General features: G+C 41.6%; 1 protein-coding gene across 1 annotated transcript in view; it reads right to left on the reverse strand.

The window, feature by feature from the left end:
- Positions 1-2,299: 2,299 nt before the first annotated feature.
- LOC119576233 overlaps positions 2,300-19,736 on the reverse strand; it is a 30,753-nt gene continuing 13,316 nt past the window's right edge. Inside the window, 7 exon segments of the mRNA XM_037923831.1 lie at positions 2,300-3,323; positions 3,903-4,040; positions 5,273-5,462; positions 7,136-7,313; positions 15,538-15,685; positions 16,798-16,979; positions 18,730-18,913. Coding sequence (XP_037779759.1) covers positions 2,386-3,323; positions 3,903-4,040; positions 5,273-5,462; positions 7,136-7,313; positions 15,538-15,685; positions 16,798-16,979; positions 18,730-18,913 — 1,958 coding nt within the window. The 3' untranslated portion in view covers positions 2,300-2,385.

Genomic DNA, 19,736 nt, shown 5'->3' on the forward strand with positions numbered 1-19,736 from the left:
TAACAGATAAAAAAAATAATATAGATAACTTTAAACAATAGAAAGAATGAAACAATTATATGAATTCGCATCTCAGCAAATATCTAAACTCATGTCAATTTAGAAAACGACAATTAAAACATAATCACTGCAATTGATTTTTTTCCTGTTGCACAAGAACAGGTATCGACTGCGAAAAGCATAAGAACAAGAACAGAAATAAGAATAAGAAAATATAACGTCCTTTGAAAATTCAACCGAAAGCAATCACCACATTAAATACATTACTAGCATAGCACTGTTAATTCTGTTCATTATAATTAATTTTGCATGCTTTTTGCAAAGCCAAATTTGTATTTGAAATAAGTTGAAATAAGCCTTTCTCTTGTTTTTTATCTCGTCATATATTTCTTTTTATTCAGCAAGCTTATAAATAAAACGTGGGGCTCCCAAATGAATAGTAAAGCCAATATCTATAAAATTCAGTGCTTCTCTTTGTAGAGCAATGGTTATTAGTATTACCAATACCATTATCAGTGACGTTACGCGTCTGACATGGAAGCGTCGAAAGCGGGCAGATCGCCTTGGTTCGCGACGATACATTTGGCTCGAAATGCCCTTGGGAATTCCTGCATTATTATGCGTATATATATATATATATATATATATATATATATATATATATATATATATATATATATGTATATTATATATATATATATTATATATATATATATATACATATATATATATATAAATATATATATATATATATATATTAAATAATATATATATATATATAATATATATATTATATATATATATATATATATATATTATTATATTAATATATATATATACATAATATATATATTTTACTATATATATATATAATAATATATATACATATATATACATCACACACACACACACACAACACACACACACACACACACACACACACACATACATACATATATATATATATATATATATATATATATATATATATATATATATATATATATTATATATATATATATATATATTATATATATATATATATATATATATTATATATATATATATATATATATATATATATATATATATTATATATATATACATATATATATATATATATATATATATATATATATATATATGTGTGTGTGTGTGTGTGTGTGTGTGTGTGTGTGTGTGTGTGTGTGTGTGTGTGAGTGTGTGGGTATGTGTGTGTGTGTGTGATTGTATGTGTACTTGTATCGTATATACATACACACCACACCTATAAAGACACCTAAAAGTAAGTTCATATACCATATATGTACGTAAAAAGAAAACGCCTCCATCCGCAGGAGGCGAGAGGGAGGCGGCGGATGCCCAGGGGAAGGGGGGGGGGGGCGTCCCACATACCCGGGCGCAGTGACGCCAGTCTGTCGCCGGCGCCGCGCCCGGAGGGAGGAGCTGCACCGCCACTTAACCACTTGCTTAGGACGTCGTCACGGAGAATTTTCTCTCGTTTTTTTTCTTTGTTTACTTCCATTTAGTGTGCGTTGTGAAGGGGACCTTTTCCGCGAATCCTTCGGCCAAGAGGAAATAGCAGAGGGAGCGCTTGGGGGGGGGGGCACCTTCTGGGAAGACTGGCTGCTTAGCCCTGGGAATTATTATTATTATTATCATTATTATTATCATTGTTATTATCTTATGTACATAATATATATGTGTATATATATTTACGGATTGATATATAGACAGATAATTGTCTGAATATTTGCTGTTATTTTTTTTTCTGTTTTGTATTAAAGTATCATAATAAATTATCAATCCTCTCTCTCTCTTCCTCTCCTTGAACAATGAAGCAACATGCCTGACTAGAAAGCAAGTTTGAAATATCACCAAGCGAAACCCGACTTAGGTTTATCCACAAAACTTTAAACAATTCCACAAGGTGATTTTAAAATTACGGCACTTTGATTCATAATTGGCATAGTCTTTCTGGTTCGGATTATACTCACATTTTATTAATTCTAAGTCAAGGCATCCGTTAATTAGGAAAGGTTCATCGGCCCTTTTTAGCTCGACTGATATCATTTTGTTACTCAGCAATAGCTCACGTTTCCTGTGAAATCCTTAAATGGTACTCATTGTGTCATTTCCTTTTCTAATTCTTTACGTTTCTGGGACATTGTTCGGTAGATATTTCACGGGTTTCGGGCTGTCTAGTGATAATATATATGTTACAAGAGAAGTTATGTTTGTTGAATTGCGTATCTGTTCTGTTCTGTGATTGATGTGTCTAGGATGATTAATACGGCAATTTTAAGAATTCTTTTTTATTGAATCTCATAGCGAACTGAGAGCACATTCGGACTGCAACTTAGGGGAGCTCACAACTGCACTCTGCTAGCTGCAAGCGCGGGAGGAGACATCAATTGTCATGGTCCCGCTCGCCTGGAAATCGCAAGCGACGTCGAAGACTTCGCCGTCAGAGAACGACAGGACGACCCTCTCCCCCTCGACGCCCGAGACGGACACCTCAACGCTCGTCGACGTCGCCTCAACGCCCGAAATCCTCTGCGGCGAGACGGGCACCCACTTGCCCCTCTCGCCCAGGATGAAGAGGTCCTTGCCCCCCGCGCTGATGGCAGGCGACGTGTAGAAGAGGCAGAAGTTGAGGAAGCCTCCACACGGCGGGAGGAGGACGCCCTCGCCTACCCCGACGAGCTGCTGGTGCGAGGATCCCTCCGGGTAATTCTGCCACAGAAGGACGTCGGTGAGGAAGGCTTCGTCGAGGTTGAGGTCAAAGCTCGAGAGAGACAGGGGCTTCTCGACCTCCGCCAGGAAGATGAAGCCAAAGGTGTAGTCGCCGACGGTGCTGTATCCCGTCCAGACCTCCCGGTATTCGGGGGACATGAAGTACAGGTCGATGACCGTCGCGGGCTTCGTCGGGTGGAGGAGGAGGCCCTCCTTGTTGCACGACTTCATAATGAGCTCGACGTCCAGGTTCTGCGCCTTGTCGCCCACGCCCAGAGGCCCTCCGGCGAGGGTCGAGACGGCGCTCTGCAGCTCGGGGCTGTACTCGACGGCCTCGGGGCACTCGTTGTCGCAGTAGTCCCGCTGCGAGTGGTCCTCCGCGACGAAGCACCAGGGGGCGACGTCGCCGTCGGGGTTTCGGCAGCGGGCGCCGGAGAGGCCGAACTCGCCCGCCCAGTCGACGCACGAGAGGCCGTTCTGCGTCACGTTGTGGCCGCCGATGTAGAAGGCTCCGTCGCCGAAGTAGCAGTCGACGTCGCAGACGGGGGCGGCGCAGTACTCCCACTCCCACTCCTCCTCGGGGATATCTGGAGGGCCAGAAAGCCGAGGATCTCATGAAACACCAGGGATTATAAACAAATGATGTTTTCCGATAAACCACCTTTTAAAATGACATATATATATATATATATATATATATATATATATATATAATTATATATATATATATATATATATATATATATACATACACACACACACACACACACACACACACACACACACACACACACACACACACACACACACATATATATATATATATATATATATATATATATATATATATATATATATATATATATATGTATATGTATATATATATATATATATATATATATGTATATATGTATATATGTATATATGTATATATGTATATATGTATATATATATATATATATATATATATATATATATATATATATATATATATATATATATATAGAGAGAGAGAGAGAGAGAGAGAGAGAGAGGGAGGGAGGGAGGGAGGGAGAGAGAGAGAGAGAGAGAGAGAGAGAGAGAGAGAGAGAGAGAGAGAGAGACCCAGCCAGACGAAGACCGCCGTACAGAACAACACATCCACACCACCGCAGGAGCCCCATTACCAAAGCCCGCCTTCGTGTAGCAGAAGGGGCGGTCCCTCAGGTCCTCTGGGTTGCGGCAGAGGTTGAGGGCCATGCCGCTGCCGTAGTACTTATCATCCCAACCGAAGTCCGTCCATGCCACGCACTCCTTGCCGGACGCTGGCGGGAGGAAAGCAAGGTTGTGGTTTGTGAATACTGAGCGCAGATATACATAAGTGTCTGGATATTGTTTGGTATATTTCAGTCGTATCCATATCTTTTTTTTCTGTGTTCATATCTATTTTTTCCTGATATATGTCTGTTTGTGTCCATATCTATTTTTTATCTCTGTCTGGTTATGTATATATTATATATCTCCATCTTTATTCATTAATTTCTTATTGCTATTAGTCTTTCCCTAAATATCTGTCTCTCTGCATTTAAATCTAAATAAATGTATTCATCCGCCAAGAAAAATACATTAAGCTGTGCATATTTAGTAAATTTAATACATCAGACCTATGTCTTCTGTGCATACATTTTCTCGACTTTGCCTGCATTTCATTGATCCTTTAATTGAATCCAACACAATTAGTGACGTTTAAAATTCCCAGACCTCAGTCAAAAACCTCGAATACGCAAATCTTTTGAACACAATTACACAAACGTTTAAAAATATTTCTAAACCCCAAACACACAAAATTTAAACACAATTTCGCAAACGTTTGCAAAACATTTCCAAACCCTCAACCACACAAAATTTAAAGCGTATTATCCAAATGCTCCAAACTATTCCCAAACTTCGAAAAGACATGTTAATCCCAATTTAAAGTTTTAAAATATTCCCAGAAATTGAATGCACAAAATTTAAACCCAAGTACATGGGCTTTAAAAGATATTCACAAACCTCGAATACTGATAGGTTTTAAACACAATTACAATAACGTTTAAAAAATATTCCTAAACCCCAAACACACATTTAAACCCGATAACAGAAACATTTAAGAATTATACACAAACCTCGAACACACAGAAGTTAAACCTAATTACACAAACGTTTCAAAATATTCTCAAACCTTGAATACACAAAAATTTAAACTCATTTAAACAAACGTTTCAAAATATTCGTAGACCTTGAACGCAAAACACCTAAACGTTTACTAAATATTCCCAAACCTAGAATAAACAATATCTAAACCCAATTACAAAAACATTTTACAAAACATTCCCCAGCCTTGACTACATACTTTAAACCCAATTACACAAACGTTTAAACGTAATCCCAAACCACAAATACACAAGAATTTAAACCCATTAAAATTAACGCTTAAACATATTTTACAAAAGGACCTTTAAACGCCAGTTACACAAACGTTTCACAAATTCCCCAGCCTCGCCCACACGGAATTCACCCGTAACGTTGATCCTCCCTCCGTATCTGTGCCTAAGTGCCATGGGGTGCCAGATGCTTTCGGGGAGGGCCAGATCGCAGTCCTTGAAGAAGTTGTTGGCATTCTCCTTCGAGGACCAGAACACGTCCTTGAAGGGCTTGAGACCAAGGGCGTGGGCGAGGAGGTTTGTCACGCCGATGCGCCACTGGTCCTGTGGGAGATGAGGGAAGATTAGGATGACGGACAGAGGAGAAGGTCCTTCCGTCGGCAAAGCTTAGGGGATCAAAGTGAATATCAAATTACTCCCGTTGTTATTATTATTATTATTATTGTTATTGTTATTATTATTATTATTATTATTATCATTATCATTATTTCGTTATCATGAGTATTATCAGTACTATTACTGTTATTACTGTTATCATTATCATTATTATTATTACTGTTATTATTATTATTTTTTTTTTTTTTATTTTTATTATTATTATTATTATTATTATTATTATTATTATTATTATTATTATTATTATTATTATTATTATTATTATTATTGTTGTTGTTGTTGTTGTTACTGTTATTGTTATTATTATTATTATTATTATCATCATCATCATCATTATTTTGTCTTTTGTTATCTAATTCTGCTCTAAGCCACGTAACTATTCTCTTTCCTTATTAATAATTTTCCCGTGATTGAGCTTAAATATTTTATGGGTTTCTTAACGAAGTCTTTCCACTGTTTTGTAATTATTTACCTTAACTATCTGCAAAGGGGAATTCCACGCTCAGCAAAATCTCTCCATTACCGTCCTCAAGTTGCATCAATCAATCATCATTTACGCTTGTGTCACTGATTTATCATATTTTCTTCACCCTTTGTCACACCATGAAGCTCCTGTTCTCGCTCTCTCTCTCTACACGATTAAGCTTTTTATAATTATCAATTACGCGATGAGCCATTTGTCATTTAATCATCAATCAGACTTTTATATCTTAGCCACAGCCGCATCTCGCACACTCACACACGCACGCACGCACGCACGCACGCACGCACGCACGCACGCACGCACGCACGCACGCACGCACGCACGCACACACACACACACACACACACACACACACACACACACACACACACACACACACACACACACACACACACACACACACACACACAGAAAAAAAATATATTATCGGATTATATTACTACGCTTACTCAGTTGCATTTTGAACATTAGTAAATGAGTCATCCATTCGTTATTATTAGTTATCAGTTCATCAATCAAGGATTATTTCACCCGGAAGCATTAAATCGTTTTTTTAACCACCGGACTACGCTGTTGCAAACCGCCAGTTTCCAGCTACGCATTTACCATCTAATAATTAACTAGGAATTACATTTTACTCTCACACAGAGGGAAAGACAGATTTCAAGTATTAGACATAGCTATTATTAATTAACGCACTGTCATTTATTCCTCAACTGCCGATTATTTCACCCTCGGCGTCACTACGAAATCTCTTCCACTATCGGATTAATCTGACGGAATTAACAATGACCGTTATTACGCATTTGTCAATTCCCCATCAATTACGAATTAGCTTCCCCACCTCTTTCGACCACCACTGCAAATACCTCCTCTGTTACCGGACTTACCTTACACACACACACACACACACACACACACACACACACACACACAACCACACAAACAACAACACACACACCCCACACTACACACACACACCACACACACCACACACACAATACACACCACACACACACACACACACACACACACACACATATTATATATATATATATATATATATATATATATATATATATATAAAATCACCATCATTAGTTAATGTAATATTTACCGGACTGAGCATATAATCATCGCTGACTCGTATCTGCGTGACGGCGGGTAGGGTGACGGAATACAGAAGGTGTCGTGTGAGGGACATGCAGTACTGGACGTTGATGCCACGCTCGAGAGCAGCCCCGCCCATCTGGTCGAGCCATTTCCCCGCTAACTCGACGTCGGTGTGTAGGGCGCTGAGGAGAACGGGGGGGGGGGGTTAGAGAGGTAGGGGAAAGGGGTATACAGGTAAGGGGTAGGGGTTAGAGAGGGAATAGTTGGGGGAGAGAGTTAGAGAGGGAGGGGGAGGTAATTTTTTTCTCGAAAAGGGAAAAGAAATTTTTTGATTGATATTACATATACATATATATATATTATATTTAAAAAATATATAATAATAAATAAAATATATATATAATAAATACAATTTTAAATAATATATATAATATAAAATAAAAAATTTTTCATAGGGAGGGGGTGGATTAGGAGGGGTTGTAGGAATTCCAGAATTTTAATGAATACAACGGAGGGGTTTTGAGTAAAAATTTCGATGGTGAACCTTGTAAGGGTAAATTTCTGACAAGGAGTTGTGAGAGAGAAGAGGAGAGAGGAGAAGGAGAGAGAGAGGAGAGAGGAGGAGAGGAGGGGGAGGAGAGAGAGAGAGAGAGAGGGGAAAAAGAGGAGAGGAGCGAGAAAAAAGGGGAAAAGAGAGAGAGACGAGAGAGAGAAGAGAAAGAGAGAGAGAGAGGAGAGAGAGAGAGGGGGAGAAGAGAAAGAAGAGGGGAGAAAGAGGGAAAAGAGAGGAGAGAAGAGGAAAGGGGGGAAAAGAGAAAGAGGGAAGATAAGAAAGAAGAGAGAAGAGAAGAGAGAAAAGGGAAAAAAAAAAAGGGGGGGGGAGGAGAGAAAAAGGGGAAAAAGAAAAAAAAGAAAAGAAAGGGGGGGAGGGGAGAGATAAAAAAGATAAAAAAAAAAAAAAAAAAAAAAAAAAGAGTAAAAAAAAAAAAAAAAAAAAAAAAAAAAAAAAAAAAAAAAAAAAAAAAAAAAAAAAAAAAAAAAAAAAGAGAGAGGAGAGAGAGAGAGAGGAGAGAGAGGAGGAGAGAGAGAGAGAGAGAAGAGAGAGAAGAGAGAGAAGGGGAGAGAAGAGAAAGAAGATGAGAAGAAGAGAGAGAGAGAGGGGGAGAGAGAGAGAGAGAGAGAGAAGAGAGAGAGAGACGAGAGAGGGGAGAGAGAGAGGAGAGAGAGAGAGAGAGAGAGAGAGAGAGAGAAAAGAGAGAAAAGAGAGAAGGAAAGAAGACTGAGAGGAGGAGAGAAGGGGAGGAGAGAGGAGAGAGAGAGAGAGAGAGAGAGAGAGAGAGGAGAGAGAGGAGAGAGACAGAGAGAGAGAGAGAGCGAGAGAGAGAGATGACCAGTAGAAGTTGTGACATATTTCCATATAAATCAAGTAACTAGTGCATTACATATAAGAAGTTGCAATTTAATTCTAATGAGAGCTAGTGAATTGATTTTCTTATAATATAATATAATTTAATTTAATTTAATTCTTATGAGAGCTAATGAACTGATTTTCTTATAAAGACAGATATAATCTATTTTATATATTTTCACTTATTTATGCATTCATCTGTGCTTCAGTATAAACAAAATGACCCGCAGTGTAGAGCCAGCAAAGCATAACATCAACTTCGACATCAGAGGAAGTCACCAGTACAGGCACAGACATCGCATGACAGAGATATTACTCAAAATCATGCAATACGTTATTCTGATTTACGACCTTATGGCACAACCAACAAGATAACAAAGGTAATAAGTATTAAATAACATACAAAGGCGAATTAGCAGTGAACTATAAGGACTGTCAGTCGACTGGTGTTCGCATGGGACTAGAAAAAACAAAGAAGAAAATAAAAGGAAAACGGAAAAACAGAAAAAAAGTAATCTTTTCAAAAAGTGGTGAGGACCAGTTCTATTTAACCTATCATTACGCGAAGACACAAATTTAGACTTTTACTCAATCAACAAAAGAATATAAACGAATAACAACGACCAAACAAAAAAAAAAAAAAAAGTCAAGAGTAAGACTTTTATTCAATCATTAAAAGAAGACAAACAAATAACGACGGCGACCAAACAATAAATAAAAAAGACAAAAGTAAATAAACAGCCGCGGACAGATCCGTAAAAATTCCGTCCGCATGGGACCCCCGATAACACGGGCGTAAACAACAGCGGCCACTCTCACTTCAGTGCAAACGCGTCACTGTAATTTTGTGTCCGAAGGTATCGGACGAGATCTCCGAGGCAGTACAGACCCGTTCTGGGAAAGGGCGATGACTAACGGTGCAACGAGGCAATCGGGAACATCACTATCTGCGGGTTCCGGTTGAAAAAGGGGAACGGGGGGAGGGGTGAGAGAGGGAGAGAGAGGGAGAGGGAAGAGAGGAGAGAGAGGGAGAGGAGGGGGAGAGGAAGGGAGGAGAGGGGGGAGGAGAGGGAAGAGGGAGGGAGAGAGGGGAGGAGAGGACGGGAGGAGGAGGGGGAGGGAGGAAGGGAGGGAAGAGGGGAGAATGGAGGAGAGGGAGTCAAGGGAAGGGGAAGGGAGAAGGAGGGGGAGGGAAGAAGAGGGAGACGTAAGGAGAGGTAGGGGAGAGAGAGAGAGAGAGAGAGAGAGAGAGAGAGAGAGAGAGAGAGAGAGAGAGAGAGAGAGAGAGAGAGAGTACAGACTGATTCTAAGAACAGCGATGACTAAAAGTGCAATAGCCAATCAGGGCAATTGCATTGTTTCCAGCTATAAGGAAAGGGAGAGCGAGAGAGGGAGGAATGAAGAATGAAGGAGGAAGGGAGGGAAGGAGGGAAGGAGGGAGGGAGGTGAGAGAGAGGGGCAGGGAAGGAGAGAAACGGGAAAGAAGGAAGAAAGGAGGTGAGGGAGTGAAGCAGGAAAGGAGGAGGGGGAGGAGGAAGAGAGAAAGAGAGAGAAGAATAAAAGAGAGAGAGAGGGAGAAAGAGGGGTAGGGGACGAGAAAATATGAGAGACAGAGATAGATAGATAGAGAGAGAGAGGGAGAAAGAGGGGTAGGGGACGAGAAAATATGAGAGACAGAGATAGATAGATAGAGAGAGAGAGGGAGAGAGAAGGAAAGAGAGTGTAATATGTTTGAGAAGTGTATCCCACTTGCTGCCACTAGTGTAATGTGGGGAGGACGTGTCCCCACTTGGGCTGTACTGCTGGTTTGTTTCTCGGGTGTTGAGTTAAAGTTGTCGCAGATTCGAACCTTTATTTCTGCGGGAGTATGGTAGCTGGGCTACAGAGGGCAGGCAAGGTAGAGGCGCAAAGGGAGGAGCAGGGCGTCTTGCCATGCCCGCGAGGGCGAGCGGTCTGTGTCGCCTGCTCAGAAACTGTTATGAACAAACTTCGTTTGGAAACATTTCATAATGGAAAACACGAAAGAATTTGAATGAACACAAATTCAGATACGTATGGTCACATGGTGATTTCTTGAAGAAATGCTGGATATTCATAAAACATAAAGACATTTGAATATCGATAATGTACTTGGTGATTCAGAATAAGCATTTTCTAACAAACATTTTGAGTATAAATAAGACATAATTTTACACAATGGCATCAGAAAAACAGCATGGGAACTGCTTGCGAGCAATAAGGGTTGACTTAGTGTGTTCTAAGGCCACTTCGTCATTGTCATGGCTGTAGATCCGTTGGAGTTGGCTGAGGACAGTGGAGTTACTGTAAGATAAGAAACATGTTTTTTCTGGTATGTGAGGCGAAAAAGATCACGAGAACAGGACACTATATCGCTTGGCCACCTAACCAGGATCGTCCTCGATCCGGCTGGTGTGGGTGAAGCTGAAGACGAAGTCTCGACGGCGGTGATGCAGCGAGTCTCGGTCCTTGCAGGCGAAACGGAAAGAAGGTCGCACAGGTGACTTCTAAGGTCGGCGGCCTAGGGGGTTTGTTCGCACAGGTCACTGTTCCGAAGCGCAGATGGTCTTGACGGGCGCAGCAGTGGAGGTCAGTCACGGAGCTCGTCAATCGTTCCACAGGATCGCTTGAAGACACAGTTAACTTATCGAGTGCCCGGCCAGTCGTAAGTTGGTGATGAGACAAGGACTGAGTGGAGAATTGTGAGAACGAAGTCTTGAAAGGATCAGGATCGCGTCGTTGGCGGGAAGGATTCGTCATCTCGGGAGAGGAAGACACCATGGTGATGGCGTCACGAGGTTCAACAGGCAAGGCAGGGCCATTCTTGCCAGGGTCATCAGCACAGGCACAGGTGTGGTGAATGAGACGAGATACGGTGAGGACGTCAGGCGAGTCAGACGAGATGCGACGAGGACGTCAGGCAAGTGAGGCGAAATGCGGCTAGGATGTCAGGCGACGGTCACCCGCAGACATCGCTGACATTTCGTTACAGCGACGTACAGTAGAGGACAGAAGTGCGTCGGCAGGAGATACGGCAGCGAGGACGTCCGTGAAATGGGCTCGTCAGCGGGGCGAGCGAGACTTGGCGCGCCAGAGATCGGCGGCGAGGGCAGCGACGTGGTGACCCGAGAGTCAAGGTCGGCAATGGGCTTCAGCATGGAGGAAAACAACAATAGGACGTCTTGGCGACAGAGCATGTAATGCCATATCTCAGGGAATTTTAATATTAACACAAATTCATAATGATTAGGAAATGACTGGAAGCAACGTGTCAGGGATTCGGAATAGTATTAACTGCAATATTCACCTGAGAGATTGAAGGCAGTAATGAAGAATCGGGATTACAGGAATGCTTCTCCACGAAAATAGTATGTAGGATTCATGTGCAAGAGCAGAGGACAACAGATGTTCCTATGAAAATATAGGTAGATAGGTCATACTTAGAATATATTTTCTTCGGGGAAATGAGAGTAGTTGCATGCGAAAATGCAGGATTGTTGGGAAATTGATTAAGAATATTTGCATGCTAGGATATAGGAATGAGTTTTCCCAGAAGTTAATTACTGAAGCCATGCAAACAAACGCAGGAAAGATTTTCCTGTGAAATAGTTCATAATGAATAAACTGGAATTCAGCATCATGTGGATTCAGAAATCATCACGATGCAGATTAACATGAGATTAATTAAGTACTCGAAGGTAGACAGAACTACAAATAAACAAATAAGAACAGCGAAGATAAAGAAACTCCTCCTGAGGTACTGGCAGGGTAGTGTTGAATGTTGCAGGCGTCGGGCAAGTGCAACAAATGCTGAAGACTGCGACAGGTGGTGAAGTACTGTGCGCTGAGGGAGGAGCAATGTCAGCTCAGCAGGGAAGACTGGCTTCGTGCTTTATGTCGGAAGTCCGCAGACGTATTGTGAGATAAAGTCTTGGAGTGGCAGAAATCGGCGAAGGTGTCTTCGCTTTTAGGTGTTGATAGATTGTCTTCAGAAGACTTTGTACATTATTTTCGAATGGCTTTGTGTGGTGCGTTGTCTTCGGAGGGTTTTGTGTGGTGCGTTTTCCTAGTGTGCTGTCACCAATGTAAAGTTGTGTGGGAAGTGTATCCCACTTGGAGGAAATCAGAATAACAGCATGGGAATTGTTTACGAGCAATAAGGGTTGAATTAGCGTGCTCTAAGGTCGGAGTCGGCTGAGGACACTGGAGTTACTGTAAGATTCGTTACATATGGCTTTTCTGGTATGTGAAGCGATAGAGATCTCGAAAACAGGTCACTAGAGAGAGAGAGAGAGAGAGAGAGAGAGAGAGAGAGAAAGAGAGAGAGGAAGAGAGGGAGAGAGAGGAAGAGGAGAGAGAGAGGGAGGGGAGAGGGAGAGAGGGAGAGAGAGAAAAAGGGAGAGGGAAGGAAAAAGGGGAGAGAGAGACGAGAGAGAGAGAGAGAGGGGGGGAGAGAGAGGGGAGAGGAGAGAGAGAGAGGAAGAAAGAGAGCGAGAGAGAGGAAGAAAGAGAGAGAGAGGAAGGAAGAAATAGAGAGAGAGGAAGGAAGAAATAGAGAGAGAGAGAGAGAGAGAGAGAGAGAGAAGGAGGGAGAGAGAGAGGAGTGAAGAGAGAGAGAGAGAGAGAGAGAGAGAGAAAAGGGAGGGGAAAGAGAGGAGAGAGGGGAGAGAGAGAGAGAGAGGAGAGAGAGAGAGGGGAGAAGTGAGAGTGGAGAGTGAGGGGAGTGAGAGAGAAGAGAGAGAGAGAGAGAGAGGAGAGAGGAGAGAGGAGAGAGGAGAGGAGAGGAGAGAGAAGAAAAGAAGAAAGCAAAAGCAAGAGAAGAGAGAGAACAGATGAACGGTGAGAAAGAGAAAGAAAGAAAAAAAACAATCATGAAAACGCAGTAAAAAGAGAAACCGGCCTCTCTCTTCCCCAGACGCCGAAAGAGGGAGATTGCAAAGTCTCAAGTCGATGCAGAAGATGATTCAGAAGGGACCACTCCTTGGGGGGGGGGGTGAATCATAACGTGAATCATCCTCACAATTAATAAAAAAAAGAGAAAAAAATGATAAACAGGAATTGCGTGAACTAGATCGAAATTACGATTATCTAACCCTCTGGTTTCTCTTGAATAATGAATAGCTTTCTTATTTGTATGCCGGGCGAGTGTATGATTTTGAATAAGGATATGTATAATATATATTCTTAGTCATGAAAACTCGACTAAATCTGTCACTGATTCTCTCAAGAGCAGCTTCAAGTACATCGGTGAGTAAGCACTTACCTTGTCAACTTTGCCATTTGAATCATTAACAAGGCCACAATTAATAATACACCGTTACGTCACCGTTTCTTGTCTATAAAAAGACGGAGCGTTTCTAACCTTCATATTAATAATATTCGCTTCTCTAACATTTCGAAATCATTATTATTACATATCATTTTCTAAATTATCACGACTTCTCTTATTTAAGAGAAAAAAAAAGTGAACAGATCGTACGAAAAAAAAAAGAAAAACTGAAAATTAAAACAGAACCATCGGCCCAGCACGACTTTCAAAAATAATAATAACGCGTCCTTCTTCCCGAGTTTTACGCCAGCCTTTAGAAGACAACGTACGAACTCATTAGCCAACATTAGCTTCATTCCTGCCTGAGAATACGAGCACTCGGTACAGCCACAAGTTCCTCAGCACTTGCAGGACGATACCGCATCATATACATAGTCTGTTGAATGCCTGAGACTTGGGCGTAAACAAACCGATAAATTAGGAGAGAATAAAATAATATGAAGAAACAACTTCCTAATTTTCTTTTCATTATCTTACTATTATTATTATTATCTTTTATTATTTCTCTTATTATTATTATTATTATTATTATTACTATTATCATTATTATTATTATTATTATTATTATTATTATCATTATTATTATTATTATTATTATTATTATTATTATTATTAGTATTCGTATTAGTATTGTTATTATTAATTTCTTCTTATTATTTTCTTCCGATTAATATTATTTTCCAATTATCATTACTGAGAAGAGAGCACTTCTTACTGTTCTTGTTCTGTCGAATGCGTGAGACTTGGCTGTAAACAAATCGATAAATTGATTAATTGAACCGCGGTATCTAATAAATGCTGTGTGATTATAGGTGTGACGGTCATATACATGCTACTCTTACTTATTAATTAGATTATATGCGTGAGTTGCTTAAAGACTGAGTGTATTATTTATGGATCGTATGCGGGGAAATTCTGATTCGTAATATTGTATTCAGTTGATTTTTTGACCGTTTTTTTTTTTTTTTTTTTTTTTTTAATAGTGATTTACATTTCTTTATTCACATATTTTTGTGTATGTATATATTATGCATATGATGTCCTGTGCATTCTGTTCAATTTGTTATAAATATATTTCAAATGGGATGATGGTGATGGTGATGGTGATGATGATGATGATGATGATGATGATGGTGATGATGGATGATGGTGATGATGATGGTGATGAGTAGATGAGATGATGACGATGACGAGGATGAATGACGTGAAGATGAGATAATAATGTAGATGGTAACATGACGTAATGAGTGTGATGATGACGATGAAGTAGGATGATTGGATGTGAGAGATGATGTGATATGAGATGATAGATGATGATGATGATGATGTTGTGATGCTGTGATGATGATGATGATGATGAGTGATGATGATGATGATGTGATGATGATGATGATGATGATGATGATGATGATGGTGATGATGATGATGGTGATGATGATGGTGATGATGTAGATGACGATGACGATGACAACGGCGATGACGACGAAGACAAATGCACACATAGAGAAAGACGGTGAAGATGCAGATAAAAAAATAATAAAATAAAAACGAAAACAAGTAGAAACATCAAAACAAAATAATAAAGAAAGGGAAAGGAAGACCGAAAATGGAACCAACCGCAACATAACACAAAACACCTGACCCGCCTTACCTCGTGTGCATGTACTGACGATCCAGCCAGTCCTGCTCGTAGGTAGCGAGGCCCCACGTCAGCGCCTCGTCGAGGAGGTCGTCCCAGAACGCCTCCTCCAGCGGCAGGGCCTTCGAGGTGGCGGCGTCGATGGTGAAGGCGTAGGGGCCTGGCGAAGGGAGAGGTTGGAGGAGGAAGGAGGTGGAGGAGGAAGAAGGTGGAGGAGGTGGAGGAGGAAGGAGGTGGAGGAGGAGGAAGGAGGTGGAGGAGGAAGGAGGTGGAGGAGCGGGAGGAGGAAGGAGGTGGAGGAGGAAGGAGGTGGAGGAGCGGGAGGAGGAAGGAGGTGGAGGAGGGGAGGAGGAAGGAGGGGGAGTAGGGGGAGGAGGAAGAAGGTGGAGGAGGAAGGAGGTGGAGGAGGAGGAGGAGGAGGAGGAGGAGGGAGAAGGAGGAGGAGAGAAGGAGGAGGGAGGAGGAGGAGGAGGAGGAGGAGGAGGGGAGGAGGAGGAGGAGGAGGAGGAGAAGGAGGAGGGAGAAGGAGGAGGGAGGGAGGAGGAGGGAAAGGAGGAGGAGGAAGAGGGAGGAGGAGGAGGAAAGGGAAGGAGGAGGAGGAAGAGGGAGGAGGAGGGAGGAGGAGGGGAGAGGAAGGGGAGGAGGAGGAGGAGGAGGAGGAGGAGGAGGAGGAGGAGAAGGAGGAGGGAGGGAGGAGGAGGAGGAGGAGGAAGAGGAGGAGGAGGAGGAGGAAGAGGAGGAGGAGGAGGAGCAGAAGGAGGAGGAGGGAGGAGGAGGAGGAGGAGCAGGAGGAGGAGAAGAGGAGGATGATAAAGAAGCACGAGAGAATGAAGTAGGGGAAGAAGAAGAAAGAAGAGGAGCAGGATGAAAAATACAAAGGGAAAGTAAAAAAGAAAAGGAAACGACGAGGGAAAGCAAGAACAAGGCAACGAAGAAGCAGAAAAGGAAGGAAAAGCTTGCTTCTCGTCAGCTCTTCGAACCCTCCTGCCAAGCTTCGACTGCCAGCCTCGTCATCAAAACTATTTTTAGAACTCACTGCGAACTGTTATATGTATTTACAAGAGAATCAGTGATACATAAAGACAAGACGAGATGGAAATAAATGCAACATCATTACACACCAAACTCCAATTAATGAGGCAAAAAAATAGAGGTAATAACACAATAATAAACAACAACAACAATAATAATAAGGTAATAAACACCAAAAGGGAAAAAAAACACTTAAAAAAAAAGCAAAATCAACATGTACAATTAACTACCAACACAAACCTCCATTTTGGCGCGCGTAGTCGGTATCGCTGCTGAAGTACCTATTATGAGCGATGATTGGCCATCCAGTGGTTTCGTAAAGGTTACCAATACCGTCGGGGATGATGTATGGTATCTCGGTCCAGTTCTTGACGCCTCCGCCCGCTCCCTTGTGGTACCACCAGGAATCCAGCTGCAGGTACCTGGTAGGTGGTGGTTCACAGGTCGTGGTACGAGTGCTTTTGTTTTATTATCATTTATTTTATATGTTTATTTATTTATTTATTTATTTTGTTTTTTGAGAAGATTGGTGTACGTTAGCCCATGGTGTTTGAGTATGGGTGTGTATTTGTATATATATTTTTTTTATGTGACAAGGGCATATACTTCTCTGCTGTTGGTTACCTTTGCTTGGTCTAACTGGCAATAAAAGGGAAGTCATTCTGGTGAAGCCAAGGTTTCTATATTGCACACACATGAACCACAAAGACGGAAAAGTAAAATGAAATCTGCAGTTGCAGTTTCGACAAATCTACTTCTGATGCTCTAAGTTGGCGGCCATTTTGGATGTCTACCGCAAACCCTCACACTCTTCTTGAGGTTATTCGACTTCTGACCTTTCGACACGCTTATTTAACTTGATTCCAAGTGCATAGGCAGTTTTACATGCACGCACGAATACGAACGCTGGCACGAATACGCATGCATACACGCATACACGTGCGCACGTACACGCACGCACGCACACACACGCACGCGCACACACACACACACACACACACACACACACACACACACACACACACACACACACACACACACACACACACACACACACACACACACACACGTACACACACACATTTTCTCTCTCTCTCTCTCTCTCTCTCTCTCTCTCTCTCTCTCTCTCTCTTCTCTCTCTCTCTCTCTCTCTCTCTCTCTCTCAATCTCTCTCAATCTCTCTCTCTCTCTCTCTCAATCTCTCTCTCTCTCTCTCTCTCTCTCTCTCTCTCTCTCTCTCTCTCTCTCTCTCTCTCTCTCTCTCTCTCTCTCTCTCTCATGCACTCACTCACACTCACTCAACTCGCATTGTTAATCACTATGAACATATTCCTTTTTCCTCCCAAATGGCTTCTCAATGTCAAAATATGAGAAAAGGTAAACAGAATGAAAGTGATAACAGGATAACAAACACATGTAACTTATTTTATTCCCTTACAGTTTCTCTAATTTCCTAAGATATGTTTATATTCTTGAAACAAATTCAACGAAAATATATCAGTTTAATTTTCGCGTGTTTGCCAAAATCGTAAATGTCGAATCATTTATCAATTATTGTTTCAACTGTTGATGCAGTTCGTGAAGCTATTATGCTTTAGACCAGGCGATTATCATATTTATTATCATTAATCAAACTCTTAAAATATACTAATTATTCCCAAACATGATTTTCAGATGTTTAAAAAGGAAACCGGGAACGTTGATGATTTTTTCTATTTTTCCCTCCCTTCCTCTTCCTTCATTTATCTTCTTCCCTTCCTCTAGCACCCTTCCTCTCTTCTCTTCCCTTCCCTCTCTCGCTTCCCCATTTTTTCCTTCCTTCTCTCCCTCCCTCTTTATCTCTGTATCACACTCCTTTTCCCTTCCCCTCTTCCCCTCTCCTTCACCCTCCCTCCCCAATCACCATTCACCTACCCTCCCTCCCTTCCTATCTCCAACCATCTTCCTCCCATCCTTCCTTTCCCCTCCCTCCCTTACCCCTATCCGTCCATCCTCCCTTCCCCCCATCCTTCCTTCTTTCCATCCATCCCCTCCACTCCACACACCCTTCCTTCCTACCTTCCTTCCTTCCTTCCTTCCTTCCTTCCTTCCTTCCTTCCTTCCTTCCTTCCCTTCCAATCCCCTTTATCCACCACCACCATCCACCGAGGACTCCGCCACACATGCCCTTACCTGATGGGAACACCAAGCTGCACCGAGTGGTTGTACACATCCAGAACAGCATCACGGAAGTTAGTGAAGGGGAGAGGGTTGTAGTAATGGTAGGCTCCGTTGTCAGTATAATAGCTCAAGTACTCGGCCGTCGGGTCTGGTATCTTCACGGTGGAATGGTACTTCCTCAGCGTCAGTCCCCAAGCTGTGGTGTTAATTGAGAGGTTGAATCAGACTGGTAGGGGGGTGCGTTAGTTAATCAAAATAATGAGCTAGAGGTTGAATCAAACTGGTAGTGGGTGCGTTAGTTAATTAATCAATGAGCTAGTGGTTGAATCAGACAGGTAACTGGTGCGTTAGTTAATAGATTAGTGGTTAGATCAGGCAGGTAGGAGGAAGAGAGGGGGAAGGAGGGAGGGAGAGAAGAAGAGAGATTAATTAAAGAGCTTGAGGTTGGATCAGCCAGGTAGTGGGTGCATTATTTTATTGATTAGTGAGCTTGAGGTTAGATCAGACAGGTGTTGAGTGTGTAATTAGTTAATGAACTAGAGGTTGGATCAGCCAGGTAGTGGGTGCGTTAGGTAAAGAATTCGTTGATTACGCTCTTTAGGGTTAGTAACTGCCATTATCTGTTTGTCGGATTATATTATTAAGTTCCTTTGGCAGCAATAAAGGATATTTTGAATATTACATATCATTATCAACTTTATATAATCGTATATCATCAACACTTTTTATATCATTCTATATCATTATCAATACTCTTCACGCAAGAAATAAACACGACCTGGCCAGCGTAGCGTTGCCTTCATCACAAGACGAACAGCTAATCGAAAAAGAAGGCACGATGACCTCCTACATGACATTTTAAACCAGCGTGATTATTAAAACACTAAACATTAATCAGTATTTCACAGAAACTAGTATGACGAGAGATATTAAGGGAAAAGAGATGGGTAAACATGTGTTAGAGATTACCCCAAGGAGTTGGACCACACGCAGAGTAGGGGTCTCTGCCAAGGAAGATC

Source organism: Penaeus monodon, chromosome 1 (assembly GCF_015228065.2).
Source record: "Penaeus monodon isolate SGIC_2016 chromosome 1, NSTDA_Pmon_1, whole genome shotgun sequence".
NCBI lineage: Eukaryota > Metazoa > Arthropoda > Malacostraca > Decapoda > Penaeidae > Penaeus > Penaeus monodon.